At 41.3% G+C, this 17,751-nt stretch overlaps 1 protein-coding gene across 1 annotated transcript in view; it reads right to left on the bottom strand.

Moving 5' to 3' along the window:
• SORCS3 (sortilin related VPS10 domain containing receptor 3) overlaps positions 1 to 17,751 on the bottom strand; it is a 290,222-nt gene that overhangs the window by 154,654 nt on the left and 117,817 nt on the right. Inside the window, exon 3 of the mRNA XM_030453271.1 lies at positions 2,940 to 3,039. Within this exon, the coding sequence (XP_030309131.1) occupies positions 2,940 to 3,039 (100 nt within the window). The remainder of the gene's footprint in view (positions 1 to 2,939; positions 3,040 to 17,751) is intronic.

The following is a 17,751-nucleotide window of genomic DNA, read 5'->3' as shown; positions in this document are numbered from 1 at the left end:
TTAACTTTACTGGGAGTAGAATAAAACCCAAAGAGAATTAAATATTTTAAGACCTAAAAGTGCTTCTAGAAAGGAATGGTGGAGTGCCATAAGACAGACAGATGTAGCTTTCTTGAGACCAGGAGTGAATGGGAACGGCAGAGGCTCCCAGACCATGGGTTGTAGCCATGTCTTACCCAGCTGCTTAGCCTCTGAATTTCAACTCTGGCCTCACTGTATCCGCCATTCTGCAATAAGCAAAGATGTTGGTCCTTTCCACAGTGACCTGGCACAGTACTAAGTGGAGAAATACAGTAGAAGCTGCCAAAAACCTTACAATACACCAGCCAAAATTTACAAAAAAGGAAATTAGAAACAAAAAGCTTTTCTTTTAAAGAAGAAAGAAAGAAGACATAATTTAAACCCTCTTGCCTCATAATTGAGCCTAGGGTTATGTCACAATTCAGGTAAATGACGTTTCTATAACTGGCATTTGGCTGAATGCATAATTCCTATTTAACAGCTGAAGAGAGGCATTTTGGGTCTTCAAAGAAATCTGACAGGTAATTCCCACTGTAGTTCTGCAGGGCAGCTGAGAAGTAATTATCTTTCTCACTAGTATATCAATTAGGGATGACTGTGTGGAACACTCTTCCCCTCCTCCAATAACTGCTAAGCCTCTAAGCACTAATGAGCAGGCAGGGGTAGCAACAGCGTGCAAATTCATCAAAAACTGACATGAGCTGAGAGGCACACAGCGTCCAAACACTATCTGGGACCCAGTGTCTCAGGAGAAAATATCTTGCCTGGAAAGGATCTGCCCAATTCACTTTGTGTGTACAGGCCCTGAACACATGTATCTTTCTTCTGATATCCCCCTCCCTGTTTACTGCCTCAAACAAAGATCAACAAGAAATCACTGCCCTGTGTTCAAGTTGCCAGCACTTGTGGTGTTAGAGGTGAAACACAAGGGATCTGGACTTCCTCTACTTGGGTGCAACTGATTCTCCTCACCTACTACTTTGTAATTCACTATTACTGGCTGTCCTCGGGAGCTCAGCAAAAAGATGATGCTTTCTCTGTAGGCCATGTAACAATATCCACCCAGAGAGACCTCAAGAGAGAAGCCAAGGGCATTTTTTGCAGTGCACCAAGCTCATGAATTTGTAAGGAGTGGGTGGACAAGGAATTCTGTCTGACAAATCCCAGATGCTCCAATCAAGTAACACCTTCTACAGGCATTTTTAAATGCTGCATAGATGTTTGGAATTGCTTTGACTGTTACCAAAGCAGAGTCAGCTCCAGGTTCAGACAAACCAGCTGTTTAAACATGCACAAAAACAGTGCCCATATATTTAGCAAAGATAGAAAGAATGAAAATAAATTTGTTCCTACAGCAGCCAGCACTGAAGCTGGTTTCCTGTGGGGTTTCCTTACAGCTTGTTTCTCCATTTCAAAAGATTTTTCAAAAGGAAGAAGAAAAACAGAGGTATAGAAATCAGAAATCATTTCCTTAAGACATAACAAAGAAACCAAGAACAAAACCAAACCAAACCAGAAATTTAAAAAAATGTCATGTGATAAAATGAAGATGTTATTAAATAAAAAAAAGGAGAGAAAAGACTGCTTCTCTGTAAAGCTTGATAGCTTGAGAAATGGCTAGAAAATAATCATATATCCTACCACTCCAATTTGTGAGGGAGACTCTACTCCAGTGACATAGGATTTGTATAGAGAGCATACTGCCTCTGATTTTAGGTGGGCAGAGTTGCTTTGGAAACAGAATAAAGAAGAATTAACTCTTCAGTGCCTACCATATTGGATATGCAAGGGGTGTAATAGCAGAACACCTCATCACAATAAACTCCTTGATTCCATTTTGCTCAGAAAAAAAAAAATTCAAGGTAGCTGTCACAATGATTCAGCTTCTGCTTTGGAAATTCGTAAGCTGACCCCTGCCCACTGCATCCTACTTCACTACACATCCAAACTCACAAACATTGTTGCCAATAGTAATCAGAGCTATGGCTGCCTTAAGGTTGCACACACTGAAATATCCATTGATCCTGCACCCTCTATAGACTGATCAGTGCTGAAAAACCCAGTAGCAGTAAAATGAACAGTACAAGTAGCAATATACTAGTTTGGAAACCTATTGATGGAGACAGGAGAGGGGTAATTTGGAAGTGATTAAGCCAAATGTGCTGCACCCCATCCAAACACAATTTCACTGCCAGCAATTAGCTGTGTGCTGATGAGAGCATCTTTGTCCCAACACCTCCCTTGAATCAACACTGGCAATAATTTTAACCCAAAAAGTCACTGAGTAGTAACACTTGGGCTGAGCTCTGTGAGCCAGGTGCAGCCCTAATTGCATCATGTGGGAAGTGTGAGCAGAGGATTTGAAAGCTATGACTTCATCTTCTCTCCTACACATTCAAATCAAATCTTAGGTCTTCCACCCACTCTCCCAGGCATACTCTTACTTTCAGCCCCCTTACATGAGGTAACCAATGAAAATGTCATTTACATATTTACCTCCAACTTCTAGCTTGGGGAAAAGGGGAGAAGAGTCAAATGCAGAAATAAATGCCCTTTACTCAACATTTTGAATGATAAGGAGACAGAGAAGGTAGGAAGACATGTATTAGTCAAAGTCAGCACAAGCAAAAGTCCTGGAAACATTTCAGTGAGTTCACAGCCTGTAAAGATGTAACAGTCAAAAGCAAATAAAGAAAATCTTACTTCTCTAACAAATTCAGCAAGAGATTAAGGAGTCCATCCCTTTCACAAAACCAAGCATAATTCTACTGGATTCCATGGAATTCTGTGCAACTTAGATGGTGAATTCAAGCTCGTGAATTACCAATTATTTCACCTTAGGATCATAATTCCTCTCAGAATGAATAGAATACCATCAGATTGTTTCTATAGCTACCAGCTCAATGGCTCTCCCTTACCTTCCTCTTGTTAGTGGGACTGACATAGAGGTAGCTCAGCACAGTCTTCAGGCCTACTTTGTCATTTAGTTTTTCATAGGTAGTGCCATAGTCTGTTGACCTGGAGGAAAGAGGAGACAAAAAGAGTTTATGTGGTTATTAGAGCTCAGGGGAAGAAAATGACTGTGTGAAAAGATGCTCAAATTTACAGCTTGAGCGTTATTAACCGTAGAATTCAGGCTTTTGCATTTCATTCAGAGTGGACAGCAGAAAAGAGAATGAAACTTGAGTCATTTGAGGAAGGGTCTGTCTCTGCACGAACTGATCCTATGGATACACCTGGGGAGCTTTGGTGCACCATTGAAGATGGAATTTGGGGGCAAGCTCTGTTCTCATGTGCTAGTGTGGGACTACAAATGGTATCTATGTGAGAGGACTCTAATCTTAGCAGCACACTTAGGACAAATTTTCTTTTCAGAAATATCCACCAGAAGAATCCAAATTAAACCCATCAACAACAGTTTTATTTACGTAGGCTGATTTTTGACTTGGAGATGGGGACCCAAATGTGGCTCAGAATTGTAACAGCTGAATTCATGTCTAGATAAAAATGTACCTAAATTGGCATCTTGAGTCCTTGGGCACCCCCATTCTGCTTCATGCCAGGCATTTAATTTTTCTGAGTTACAGAGAAAGATGACGCTAGCAAATCCCACCCAGAAGAACAGATGATCTGGGGGTGGTATCACCCATTCGTGACTGGGGAAAAGGGTTGCTTTGTCAGAGAGGGTTTTCTGTAGCTTCCTCCTACTCATTTGTGGGCATGTTTGAAACCTCACTTTGCCCTGCTTGCTTCTCTGCTGGTTTTGTACTATGCTTTTCCTAACAATTAAGATTTTCCTGCCAGAACAAATCAACAGCTACCTAGTACAGAATCCCACACCTGAAGAGCAGTCAGTAACAGTCTGCTTTAGGAAGGGTGTCACAACCTGCATGAAAAGCCTACCCACCCCATCCAAACAGTGTAGAGAGCCTCGCTTCTGGCTCTACACAGCTTCTGTCATATGGACACAGCAAACACAATCCTTATCAGGTCGACAAGCAAAGACCATCACAAAAAAGCCTACCTGGACATACCAATGATTTTGTTCTATGAGAATTCATGGTCCCTGCCCTCCACTCTAATCACATGTTTACTAAACAGATGATTAGAGAACATAGAGTAATTCAATCTTTCCCAGTAAGTAATTCTCTGAGTAGCCTCTAGCACCTGCAGTTTTGTGGTTCTGCCTGAGATCAATCCTCTGCTCCTTGTCTACCTAGGAGAGAAGCAGCCCAAGTCACCCTTCTGGAATCAGTGAATTGTGCTGATGTGCCCAGGTGCTCAGGCCACCCACTCAAGGGGGCACAGAACAATGCCAGAATCCACACCCAGCTGTCTGGTTTCCTTGATGCTACTGGAGTCCAGAATTACACCAGAGGGGCTGTGCCACAAAACCAGACAACTGGCTTCAGGACTCCAAACACTAGGACCCATGAAGTCAAAAGCTTCTTTTGTGCATCTTTCAAACACAATTCCTGTATGCTTGCAAACTGGTTCCTTCTTCAAATAGGTTGAACCAACCTTCTTCCTTTGAATACATAGCAGTCAGGGGTGCTTCACATCTTAAACAACTTCTTTGTGTTTTCGTTTAACTCTTTAATACTAAAATAAAGCTAACACTAGTTCTTCTTACATTTAATATTATTTCATAATAATGCATAGTATTGATACTGGGCTTCACAGGGACATCCCAAAGGATATTACAATGATGTACTCTGTTTCCACTGCACTTTCCCATCCAAGCAGTGCGAAGCTCTTGTCTCACTAGGTATCAAAACCCCACAAAAACCTAGCAGCTATCCATCTTCTGTGAAGCTTGAAACTGAAGCTAAGTGATTAATAAAACTGAATAACCCAGGTCAGTTAATTCCACTACACAAGTACTCCCATACATGCAAATTCAACAGGTCAGGATTCCCCAAGTACCACTGAGCTCGTAGGAGAGGTTAACAAACAGACGGCAAGCACTGACCTTCCTTGAGCTCACCCATCCAGCAGCACTAAAGCTCTGAACAAGCCACATCTGCCACCACACATGTACCCACCAGCAGCCAGGGAAAGAGATGATTGGTTTCAATCAGCATTCAAAGAGAATACAAGGAAGAGTTTAATATTCTGTCAGAGCTACTTAGGTTTTGTTCTCCAAGTCATATTCAGATCTCCCAAAATGCTTTGCACTTCTAAAGATGCAAGCTGGATGCCCTAATGACTCCTTCTCATTTAACCATTATCACCTATTGCATTTGTCCTTTCAAAGAATAGCTAGAAAGGAAGTAAGATCATTATTTCGTTAGTTTTTCTACGGCTTTCTTTATTATCATGAGTGTCACCACTGGCTTCACAGAAAAGTCTCAAAAGATATCACAGTAATATACTGTATTTCCATAGCACTTTCTCATCCAAAGAATCTAAAGCTTTTGTCTTGCATTAATCCATTCAAACTAACAAAGCCCCAGGGGCCATGCTGGGAAATATTAACTCAATTCTAGAGATAGAGAAACTGAACACTTGCATAGGTAGTGGTTCATTATTTCAAAAGCAGACATCTACAATTAGCCATTTCAGCTTCTATAATCACCTAGTGTATGGCTTGATACTCAAACCTGCTAAATTCCTACCACCAAACTGCTTAATTTGAAAACAAGTATTTACAAAAAAAAAAAATAATTTATGTTGGCTGCCTAATTTTAGCGACCCAAGCCTGAACATTTGAAGAGGTGTGACCCACAGGAGGAACAAAACAGTTCTGACTCAGCTTCTACTCTTAACTTGAACCCTTTTCCTTTATTAATTACTTATCTTTGCAGTCAAAGACTTCTAATTAAATTAACCAGCCCACGTGTCTGTACAGTTGCTTGACATCACAAACTGGATGCCAAGTTTTCTTCCATTCCTGTGTTCAAGCTTGGATCCACTACAAAGCACATTACTAAAGGAGTGGAGGGGAAAAAAGGTTGTAGTTATATCAAAATGACAAAAGACTCAGTGATACAAAAGCCTTTTCCCATGACTTGTACCTCAAATGCTTGCTTGAACTTTGGTTGGGCCTTTTATGGCCAACTGATCCTGCCTGGCTGCTTCTCCTCTGGCTTGCTCCATTGAAGCCATCACCAGATTCTCATCATCTTGGAAGGCTGTTACAGACTTCAACCTTAAGTTGCTTTAGTGGATCAAGGGTTGAACTTGCTGATCTCAGAGGTCCCTTCCAACCCAGCCGATTCTATGATTCTATGATTTGCAGATTGCTTCTAACCATAGATCCATATAAGTCTACCTAAAAATGTTAACAATGCTTTCATAAAACAAATTCTTGCAGCTTGTTACACTGCTGGTAGCACAGAAACCTTGACAATATGGAATGGACTCTGGCTATACACACAGAGCCTTAAAAATTCAGTCCATGCATTTTGTCCCATGTATCATAATAACAACATTAAGTTCAACAACCCTATACATGGATCTTATAGCATTTCATTGTCCCCTCTATTCTGCTTCCTACCCTGCAAACCAAGCTGCTGGCAATATCCCAAGAAACGCAGCGCTGTGAAAAGCAGTAAATTCAGTCTTTAATGGACCTTTGCCTGCTCCAGCTCACCTTTTTGTTTGTTTTTAATAACTAGCAGTTCCTACCAGCCAAAAGGAAGTCTTGGTTAGCATAAAGACTTGATCCAGGGCAACACAAGTGCCCTATGCATACAAGCAAACAATGCTTTTTTTTGAACAGGCTGTGGCACCAAATTCCATATATTCCCTTCAGAAAAGCAGGGTTTATACTGTAAATAATTTACCCGGAGACTGCAAGTTCTGCCCTAACTGTATTCTATTATAAGCAGCTGGGAATTAAAATCCCCTGCTTGATCACTGCTCTCCTCTGATGGGCTGCAATTAACGCCTGCTGCAAGTGCTGTGCCACAGCCTTCTCAGAGCAAAGGCTCAAGGAGCACACCCAGGCATTGAAGCTTCTCTCTACTGAAAGTGGTCACAAGTCAGTGCACTGACAGCAAACAAAATCCAGCTTGTTCCTGTAGGTTTGAGCCTAAGCTGCACCCTGAATCTGCCAAACAGGCCTGAGCAAGCAGATTTTAATACTGTGATAAAACTTGCTCATCCCAGGGATATGAAGTAGAGGTATGGAGAGGCTGAGAGAATGCCATCTGAACAGCTTCTAGAGGAGCCCCTCTTCTTGGGTGGTTTCCATCTCAGGGCTCTGTCAGGCAAAGAAAGGTTTTGCATGTTTGAAATCTCAGGTATTCAGTTATGGAGATAGGCTATAAAATATGTATCAGTGTCTCAGGGGAAAAAGATGCCAGCACTAGGTGGCTGGGAGGGACAAGTCAGCCCCTGACTTGTGTACATGTGCCACCAACTCTCCTGTCAGGGAGTTTCTCCTCTGAGGCTGTGACTCTCCTCAACTGTGTGGAGGAGGAACAGGTATAGCTTTGATTTTTAGATTCTCATCCTTTTTTTCTCCTAGGATACTAAAGCTTATGTATTCATCTCCAGATCAGAGTCCCAATACACACACACCCCATGTTGAGAACTGCATGGGGACACAGTTCTGCTTAAATGAGCAGAACACCCTGATTATCTTGCACTTCAGAGAGCAACAGGAACACACACAGCCCAGATTAACATTTGTTTCTCTTGTCAGGTGCTTGCAAATTGTCTGCCTGCAGTGTGTCTCTCTCTCCATAACCCCAAACAACTTCTGGCTTTCACTCCTTGGCCAACTTTTCTCCCAGTTTGACAGAGAAACAAAAACTCAAGAGGAACAAAGTTTATCCAAGTTTCATGAAAACCATCGGCCAGCAAAAGGAGCAAACTCAGTGCTCAGAGAAAAGCTACAGCATGAGACCAAATCCCTTGAGACATGAGATCAGGCACATCTCTGAACATCCAGCTGCAGGAAAACATTCAGACACAGTTCACATATTAATGCACTTACAAAGAGCTAACTGCACAACACAAGAACTCAAGCTGCCAAACTTCCATTGCTTGTTCAACAATTTGTTCCTGTCTTCTTCCTCCCCCTCCAATTTACCCTCCCTCTATCTGAGGGAGGGTAAAAACAGATATAGGCCTTTCTGAAAATACAACAAGCTGTGAAAAGGCTCCTATTGAGTCTGAGATGAGCTTGACCATCTCCTGTGGTAGCCCCAACTGTAAACCCCTTTGGCCAGGTACCCTGGCGACTGTAAGTGGTTCAGGTCTCAGGCAAAAGCTGGAAAAACATGGATTCCACCACACTGCTCTGCACCAAATGGCTGAACAGTCTCTTACTGGAGCACAGTAACCACTACACTGTGTGGGAAGCTGATCTCATGAACTTTCGGGAGGGCTAAGACTCCTGCTTTTCAAAAGGGTATCAGCTATTTACCATGATCTAGCTCAGCCCCTCTGAACTCTGAGATTTCTTCTTTTCTTTCTTGTTGGAGATTTTAGACTAGCTCCTGACTGTTGGTGGCTGGGCATCCTCTGTCTGTGGACATTTTACAAGGAAGGTATCCCCAGAAGTCCTGTGGAGCTATGCCAAATTACAAACGAAACAAATCCAAATATCAGTGAACCTTTCACTTAGCAGAGCACAGCATTTGCCGTGTTGAGAGCTTGGTTTTATGCAACCATGAGTTTAGGGTGACTCCAATAAATACAAAGCTGGAATGTTTTGTAACTGCAAATAGAAACAACTGCCTCACTTGGTCTCCATCCCACTAGAGAAAACTAAGGAAAACTGAAAGTCTGGGAAAATTAACAGAAACTGAGTATCCATACAGTACTGTTTCCTGGTGTAGGTTCCCAGCCCCCAGCAATATCACAGATTTCCTAAATTGAAGATGATGCCTTTGTGTGCAAGAACCACCATTGGGCTTTTAGTTCCATAAACCTGCCTGACTCCCCAGGGAAACTTTTGGCAACCACATCATCACATGGTAATAAACAACACTACTGTGTGCTGATGAGATGTTCCCTTTTCTTTTAGCTCAATAATGTAATTTGGAGCCCACTATTACCACTTAACAAGCCCAGTTTAACAGGATCTGTCTTGAAAATCAGCTATCCCAGTATATCAGTAAATACCTAAAGTGTTTAAAATTACCTAAATAAAACTACTTTCTGCCATCGTGTACAAGGTTTTATCATAGAATCATAGAATCATAGAATTAGCCGGGTTGGAAGGGACCTCAGAGATCATCTAGTCCAACCCTTGACCCACCGGAGCAGTTGCTAGACCATGGCACTGAGTGCCACATCCAGTCTTTTTTTAAATGTCTCCAGGGACGGAGAATCTACCACCTCACCGGGCAGTCCATTCCATAGCCTAATCACCCTCTCCGTGAAGAAATTCTTTCTAATATCTAACCTAAACCTCCCCTGGCACAACTTAAGACTGTGTCCTCTTGTCTTGTTGAAGGTCGTCTGTGAAAAGAGTCCAGTTCCCACCTCGCTACAGCCTCCTTTCAGGTAGTTGTAGACAGCAATGAGGTCTCCCCTGAGCCTCCTCTTCTTCAGGCTGAACAGCCCCAGCTCTCTCAGCCTCTCCTCATAGGGCCTGTGCTCGAGTCCCTTCACCAGCCTGGTTGCCCTCCTTTGGACCTGTTCCAGGACCTCTACATCCTTCTTAAACTGAGGGGCCCAGAACTATATTTTATTTTATATTATATTATATACTATATCTATATATATATATATATATATATTATATACTATATTATATATATACTATATTATATTTTCAGTGCTTCTAGTACTATAACCCATCAGTTCTAGGGGATTTTCATTTCCACAAAGTTTAAAAAAGTACCTAAAACCAGAGATCCCACTGAAGAAATAAAAAGTAGATCATAGATTTGGTAATTTATCTTGAAAAATTATTCTTTTAGTTTGCATGTCTTCTAAACAGCAGAATACACATCTTAATTTCTATTATACCACCACCCTTCCTCCACCCCCTTTCTTTTATGATTAATGACAATTCCCATCACCAAACATCCAAATTATTTGAAGATGAACTTTGTTGATAAATTTCAGTTTACAATGTTCAGTGGAGACTGGCAAGGCAAAATGAGCTGCCATGATGCATTAGTCATCATGATTTACAGTTCAAAATGAAGGAGATACCATGGAACTTTGGCTTCTTCTCTTTTTTCTTGCAGTTTTTTTTTAAATTATTATTTCTGACATGAAAAGTATCCTCTCTTGGGTATCACTGACTATCAGTGTGCCACTGGATGGTCAAAGGAGCACTCACCACCGGCAAATGGGCTGCTCTTTCCCAGCCTCCTCTCTTCTGCAACTGGGCCTTCCTTTACCTCCAGATAGAACATTTCTAAGGAAAGGCAGAAGCAGTTTCAATTCTAAAATCATCTGTAGAATGACCCAAACTAGCAAGACCCTCCTTTGAAACACAAAGGGAAGGCAGAAATGCTGCAGAAAATGGATTTACTTGCAAGAAATGAATGACAGAGAACGTGGGGGATGCTTGGCAAAGCAGGAGTTGCCAGAATAGACCAAAGAACCAGAGTCTGATATTCCCTGTTCTAGGACTTTTAGAGGCAGGATACCTGTACAGACACAGATTTGGATACAGGATACAGATTTGGCTAAAGGAAGCCCTGAAGCTCTCTCACCATTTTGATTCTGCCATAGGATGGCAAAATCTTTCCTCTGAAGTAGAAATTAATATAAACCAAATTGGTGGATCCTAGCACCTCATGGCAGGCAAGAGCATGAACTATAAAAGCCTTTTTGAAAGTATGCTCTGCTTTTAGAGGACTTGGTATCCTGATCAAAAAAAGCAGGCTGCAGGCATAGTGGCATCACTTTATATTCTGCTGCAGAATAGCTCAAAATAACAAGGCAAAAAGGCAACAAAGATTGGTGCCTCCTACTGTGATCCTAAAACACCTCTGCTCCCCTGGCTGTAAGACTCCATCATCTCTATTCCATGGCCATTCATCTCATCTTAAATATAACTACCTAAAACTAGGTATTTAACCTGAGCTCCCATGTTTTCTCTCTAACTATAGACAGACTTCACTTCAGAGGGTAACTCATTCATACTAAAATAGGTGAGGCTGTGTTGCTCTCTTAAGTGTCTTCCTCCCTTCAAGTAAAAGAAGTCCAGAGCAACCAAAACATACACTCAGCTGTTAGATGGGTAGGACAAGGCAAGATGTATCTTACTCTTAAATGGATTAGAAAAGCTCATGCACTGGCATTACATACAATGGGAAGGACCTCAGTCACCCTGCCCAAGATGAAAAGCTCCTCACATGTTGTAAAGTACCAGTGCTCTGTGTTTTAAATGTTGCTATTCTGTGGGGATATGTGTAAGAATTATTACTAGAAGTAAGTGCCAAACAGTATCAGGACTCCAGTACACCACAGATACTGTAGCAGCATTAAAATGTGAAGACAGCAGAGATAAACAGAGAAATATGATACAGGTTTCCCAGAGACCTGAGGAAATGGGAGATGGCTTCTCCTCAAAAGCTGCGATAAGCACTTCCCTTCAGTGCACACCTGCCCCATTACACCACTGATGACCTCCTGGTAAACCTTCTTGTAGCCAGATAGGCAATACCCACAAGTAGAAACTGTGCCTCACAGAAACCCAAACATGGAAGTTATACACATATAATATGCACATCAGCAGCCTTGGGAAGAGCACTGGAATCTCAGTCATCTTTTGGCTTCTCACCTGATACCACATCCTTGCAGACACCCCCCAAGAAACAGTTCAGCTGCCATAAACAGGGACCATCTGGAGCTAAGAGACACTAGCTTCAGAAAGGCTTCTCCTTTTACTGCTCTGGTCACTGTGCAAACTATGTGAAAGCTGTACTTTTGTACAGCTCTGAAGAGCTACACCTCATCATTACTCACTTTCCACTTGTACTGTCTAAAATTTATTGTGATTCTGATGTATTCTAATTTTCCAAAGAGGTGTTTTATGCATCCCTGATAAGGCAATATACTGATCTGATGCCAGCCACTTGATGGACTCAGCAAAAATGGCCTTATCAAGACATACTCAAGAAATTTGGTTTAGAGGACATTTTAATAACCACAAAGATAAAAGAGAGCTTTGATGACAAAGCATCATTAATCAGATATTAATTAGGTTATTAATTAGAAACAAGGCCCTTCCTGGGCCCTTTTCTACTTTTACTATAACTAAAAATACTTCTGTAGTGATTCTTTTAAATAGCTCATCATTTTTATTTGCATTATTTTGTAGCAAAAGGAAGGAAATTTGAATGTAGGATTTGCTGAAGCAACTGTTGAGGTTCAGTTTAACATCCATGCTATTAGATACATTTAAACTGAAACTCCCCTTAAAAGCTTACTGAACAAAATGCTGGGGGAAGACTATGAAACTAAATTCTGTATTTCTATGCTAGATAGAGAGGACAAAGAAGCCCTCCAAGCTACTCTGGAGAATAAGGACACATTGAGGAATACAAACTACCCTAAGTGTAAGTCACTTCACCCTTCAAAGAGAGGGGGGTAGGTGACTCAAATCTCAGTTTCCTAGCTTGGGATACTATCAATGAAACAATGGAAGAAAATTGTCATCTGTCAGCCAGTTTTATGGCTTGGGCAACATTCAGATAAGCAGCTGGATTAAGCCTCTCATAAAACAGTTAAATCCAGTGCTACACTGCCTGTAGATATTTCATACTAGCATTGGTTTAGTGTGAACCCCATCTATTCTCTGAGCACAAAGATTAACATCCTTGATTCTAGTTAGCATGTTTTCAAAATGCAGACACTTAGGTCTAAGCTCATGTCTATACAGACTTTCCAAAGAGGTAAACTTACTGTTTATTAACAAGGTTAATAAACCACTGTTATCCAAAAGGCAGATGCTCAACATGGGGATCTCCCTCTTACCCACCAACTGTTTATGAAGTGTGAGCAGCTCAAAAAGAATTCAGTTGATCATCCCTGCACTGTCATGCCCTAAGACCTCACTGCCTAATATTTTTTAAACCACATCTGACTCAAGCTTAATTTTACTCCAGAAAAGCCTCCTTTTCCTGTCATCTTTAGTGCTCCGCACTCAGAAACTCATCTAACACAAAAACACTTTGTCTTGGGAGAATAAACTGTTGGAATTTTTTCAGACAGAAGATCAATAAACTGGCAACAGCTCAAAAAGTCAGCTTCAGCAAGTCCCCCAGGAGACTGCTGGGTGATTGTCATTTTAATGAAGGAATAGCAAATAGAGCTGAAAGAAATGCACAACCCCTCCTTGAAACTCCTGAGGGAGGAACAAGAAGCACTGGAAGAGACCAGGCTTCTCTCTAGCTTGATATCCTGGCTTAAGAAACAGCCAGAAAGAGCTAACAAACCTTTTCAAACACCCAAGATGCAGACTGTGAGGCTCAGTGAAGAAAGGATGCTGTTGTACCATGGGCATCGGAAGGTATCTTGGGAGACCTGCAAAGTTCCTGCTTTGCCAGACTTTTTACATGGTTGTGATCTTTTTGCCAGTTTGATGTGGTGACATATTCTGCTGTAGTTCCAGCCACCTAGTTTGAAGTCTGGCATGTCCCACAAGTGTTCCCATAGATGCAGACATTTCAAATTGTAAACTGAGAACCACACTTCCTTAGCCATCACAGATGGATTGGACCTACTGGGTGAGGTACCGTGCCCTGGGCTATGCCAGAGCTCGAGTACATCAACATAATTGTCCTAGAACTCCACTTTCCACTCTACCACTCAGCATGTTTTGGGCCTTTGGCCACACTTTCTACTTGAACTTGGGCTCCAGTCCCACCAAGGATATCTGCCTGTTGATGAACCAATCGTTGCCTGTGTTTTTAACAGCACTCCACTTTAAAGAGTGGAACTTAAGTTCTGTCAGTGATATTATTTAGAGTGGGAAAGAAATGGCCTTTTTTCTTCACTCCAGTCAACCCAATACTTCAAAAGCCAATAAGAAAATGAAGCATGATACTACATTCCTGGAGACCACCAGTCAGACTCCCAGGGATAATGTCAGCATAAAGGGTTGCCCACCTATTAGCAGGCAGATTGCAATAGCCTGTGATTAATTAGGAAATAGTGGCAGTTTATCATTGACCATTTCCTTATCCTTTTTAGCTCCCTTCCCAGAAGGCACATGAGGTTTTTTACCATCAGCTTTAACATTCTTGGAATTAATTTTTCTGCAGACTGAATAGTAACGCTCTGAAAAAAAACAGCCTGCAGTCAACAAGGATCTGATCGACCACTCAGAGCAGGGTCAGTTCTGCAGACTTGTCTATGCACATCTCCCTGGGTTTTACTTTTGAGGATGAAGGAGAAAATGAAATAGAGGTACAAAAGAGAAGGGTTCATACAGTGCCATGATTTCTAGCAAGAACATTTAGTCATGACTGAGACATCAGTGAGCAATGCATGGACATGCTGAGCATAAGAATGTATAGGAAAAGAAGTGCATATCTGTAGTTCATTGCAAAGAGTAAGGGCAGTGATACGTAGCCAACGACTCAGAGCAGATGAGTTTCCTTCCTTCTCCTCTGTCCCTTCAGAAGGTCCCTGGGAGGACATCTGGACAGGAAACTTGCTGGATTCATACCACTGTTTTGAGCACACTGCTTCATTGCTCACCTTTAACGTTAGACCCTCAGCTAGTATATGTCTGAAAGAAACTACTTAACAAATCCAAAACTGGAAGCCTCAATACACTACAGCATGTTCCTCAGAACATTAACTCTACTCAGCCCCACCACCTACATTTAACTAAGTACCACAGTGGACTTACATCATTTAGACAGCTGAAAATATAAACAAATTTATTAGAAGATCTCCCACTTATTTCCCACAGAGGAAAATAATCAACCTTTAACCAAGCTTTCCTCAATTAATTTCTCCCTCTGCCTCCCCTCCCAATACCTCTTTAAGCCCTCTGGTATATGCTTCTATTAATGATAGTTCATTCAATTAAAACAGCTTTTCCCCAGACTCAATTTTAAACACATACATACTTGTGCTTGACTCAGATGGAAGGGAACACTTCCATGTTAATGAGCTACAGTCACAGATCAATAAAGTTCATATTAGGGCTTAAGTACTGTGATTACTGAAAGAGGGAACACAAAAAGAGATACTACATCGTGTACACATCCATCTATTGCACAGCTAAGCTTTAAAACAACATGTTCAAAATAACCAGAGTACCAGGGTGAAACAGCAGCTTTCTTTTCAAGCCAAGAGTAAATCCATGTTGAGAGTGCTATCCAAAGGGTTATTTCTTTGTCCATTCTTTACTAAAAAATTGATGCTGAAAATGGAGCAAATAAATAATGATAAGGGTTTGCTAAAAGTCATTATTTTGCAAAGATTACTCTAGCACATAAAATATTTCCATGAATTAATCTTTATCCCTCACAGATGATGGCAAAAAACAAACATGGGTTTCTTTAGCCCCTACCCTCTCTCTTTTTCTTTCCTTTTTTTAAAAAAAAAAAAATAAAAATCTCAGTCTTCCACCATTCATCAGTGTGCCCAGAGCAAAAATGGGGGAAAATATTAAATCCCATTACTGGGAATAGGATCTCATCCTTGATGACATCATCAATAATTGCTGTCACAAGCTAATACCAGAGTTTGCAACCTTACGAGGAAGAGACAGTTTTAAAGATTGTGATTTCCAGACAGGCTCTATGGAGATTTTGCTCCATAGATTTAAATGCTGCCTAGATAGCTCACAGGAAAATGGAAACTAAACCAATGTTGAATTCAGACAGGAAGTACTAAACCTAGGACTGTGCTGTGAACCTTGCAGGATGCTGCTGGATGCAGAAAGCATGGTGTAAATAAATCAAACACCATCCTTACACCAAGCTTTACACCTTGTAATGACAATTCCCTGGACACCAAGGATGTCCTCAGGCAGCTGCTGCTTTGTGCATCAGGCAGGTTCCAGCAACTCCCCAGTCAGCAATGCCCAGATGTCCTTTGGTCCCTGCATCACTGAAAAGTTACTGTGCAATTAAAACCTGTCATCACAATCTAGACACCATTAAGAGAATTGCTCTACATAATTAATATTCCACTTGGCAAGCTTGCACTTCTTGTTGCAATCCTGGAAAAAACTCCCATCAAGTGCTTTGCAAGATAGTGTTTCGCTTCCAGTCTAAGAATATAGACATTCCTTCTTTCTCCTTCTAACTGCCAGCAAACACAGTTCAGACCTTTCCTCCTAAACAGCCTGGCTATGTAGACCCTTTCCTTGATTTGGATGGAAACCTCACCTTGCTTTCATCTATTCTATGCTATCAGCCACAGGCACCATTCAATAAGAAGAGCCCAGAGGTGAGTTATTAGTCACAGACTGTAATGCTCCAGGATCATAAACATATGTCAGACATAAAACATCTCTGAATGTGGCAGGGGAAAAAACAGAGCCAAAATCACATCTTTACACAAAATGCAATGCTTGGACTCATCTTTTTAAAAAGGTTACATAGATGAAAGAAAAGGTCAGAGTAAGATGACTTAAAGCAAGCAAACTTTAAACTATGGATCCCTTCAGTTCCACACACTGACACTGAGAGCACATTCCACCAGAACCACAGTTTATTGTTCTGGAGCTATTGAGACCCTAGCCCATGGCAGTGTGGTCCATATTCATGCCAGGACAGTCAGTTCTAAGACCCACAGCCTCTATGCAAGCACATCACCTCAGAAACAAGGAGTGATTTGCTGCATACACATAACTGGGAGCTATCACCTGTTTCAAGCTCTGTTCTAGAACTGATCTATCCTGCAGTCCTTGCACAAGCAATGTGGCTTCTGTTCACCAATACCAGATAAACCCCATGGAACAAGAAGGATTTTCGCTGCGCTGCAAAGAGTGGTTGTCAGAAGCCACCTCCTTGGAGAACAAAGACTGCAGATATTTGATGAGCCAGACAGGTCTCCATTACTGGTTCCAAGACCAGCACACAGCTGTACAATAATTTTTCTAATGTCAATGTCTCACTCTCAGCAGGACAGGCAGCAGATTCTATCACTCCATCGAGGAAAATAAGTCCAGTGCAATAGTTTGATCCATAATAGTATGATTACTTTGCTTGTGTCTATGCAAGCTAAACTTTTCTGCACTGCATTAGCTCCACCAGACCAGTGCATATGTAATGCAAATCAATTGTGGAGCAGTATTTGTACTACAATAAGTTGGAAGAACTTGTTTAATATCAGAAGACTTAGTAGAGCAGATGAATGGCTGTGACATGATATCCACGGGATAGAAATTCAATTAAAAACTGCAAGTGACACAGGAGTGGTAGTTATTGTTCAACATGTACTATGGGGCCTTTGCTGAAATACAGCTATTAGATGTATTGGTTGAGAAATTCTATTTTCCTTTATAGCAATCTGTTAGCTTGAGAAAGTTCAATTAATAAAAACACAGATTCATTCTTACGTTACAAGAGCACAGCAAAGCCAAGGGCTAGTTGCGTATTTTATAATTATGGATTGTGTTATGCCAAGTAAATTAAAGAGATGCCACAATTATAATAAAAATGAAAGACTGGTTCTAAAGGCTTACAGTGTGACTATCACATGCAGAGGATGCTGGTTTTCCCATCCTTATCTCCCTCCATCACAGCTCTCCGGGATGGTACAAATTATTCCTCATGCTAGCAGCTACATTCACCATGTGTTTAGCCTGTGGTGGAGATACACATGCATGAGAAAACTACAAAG

The sequence above is a fragment of the Calypte anna genome, chromosome 6, assembly GCF_003957555.1.
Source record: "Calypte anna isolate BGI_N300 chromosome 6, bCalAnn1_v1.p, whole genome shotgun sequence".
Classification (NCBI taxonomy): Eukaryota; Metazoa; Chordata; class Aves; order Apodiformes; family Trochilidae; genus Calypte; species Calypte anna.
Note: the sequence above shows the minus strand (reverse complement) of the source record. Positions and strands in the feature narration are given on the sequence as shown.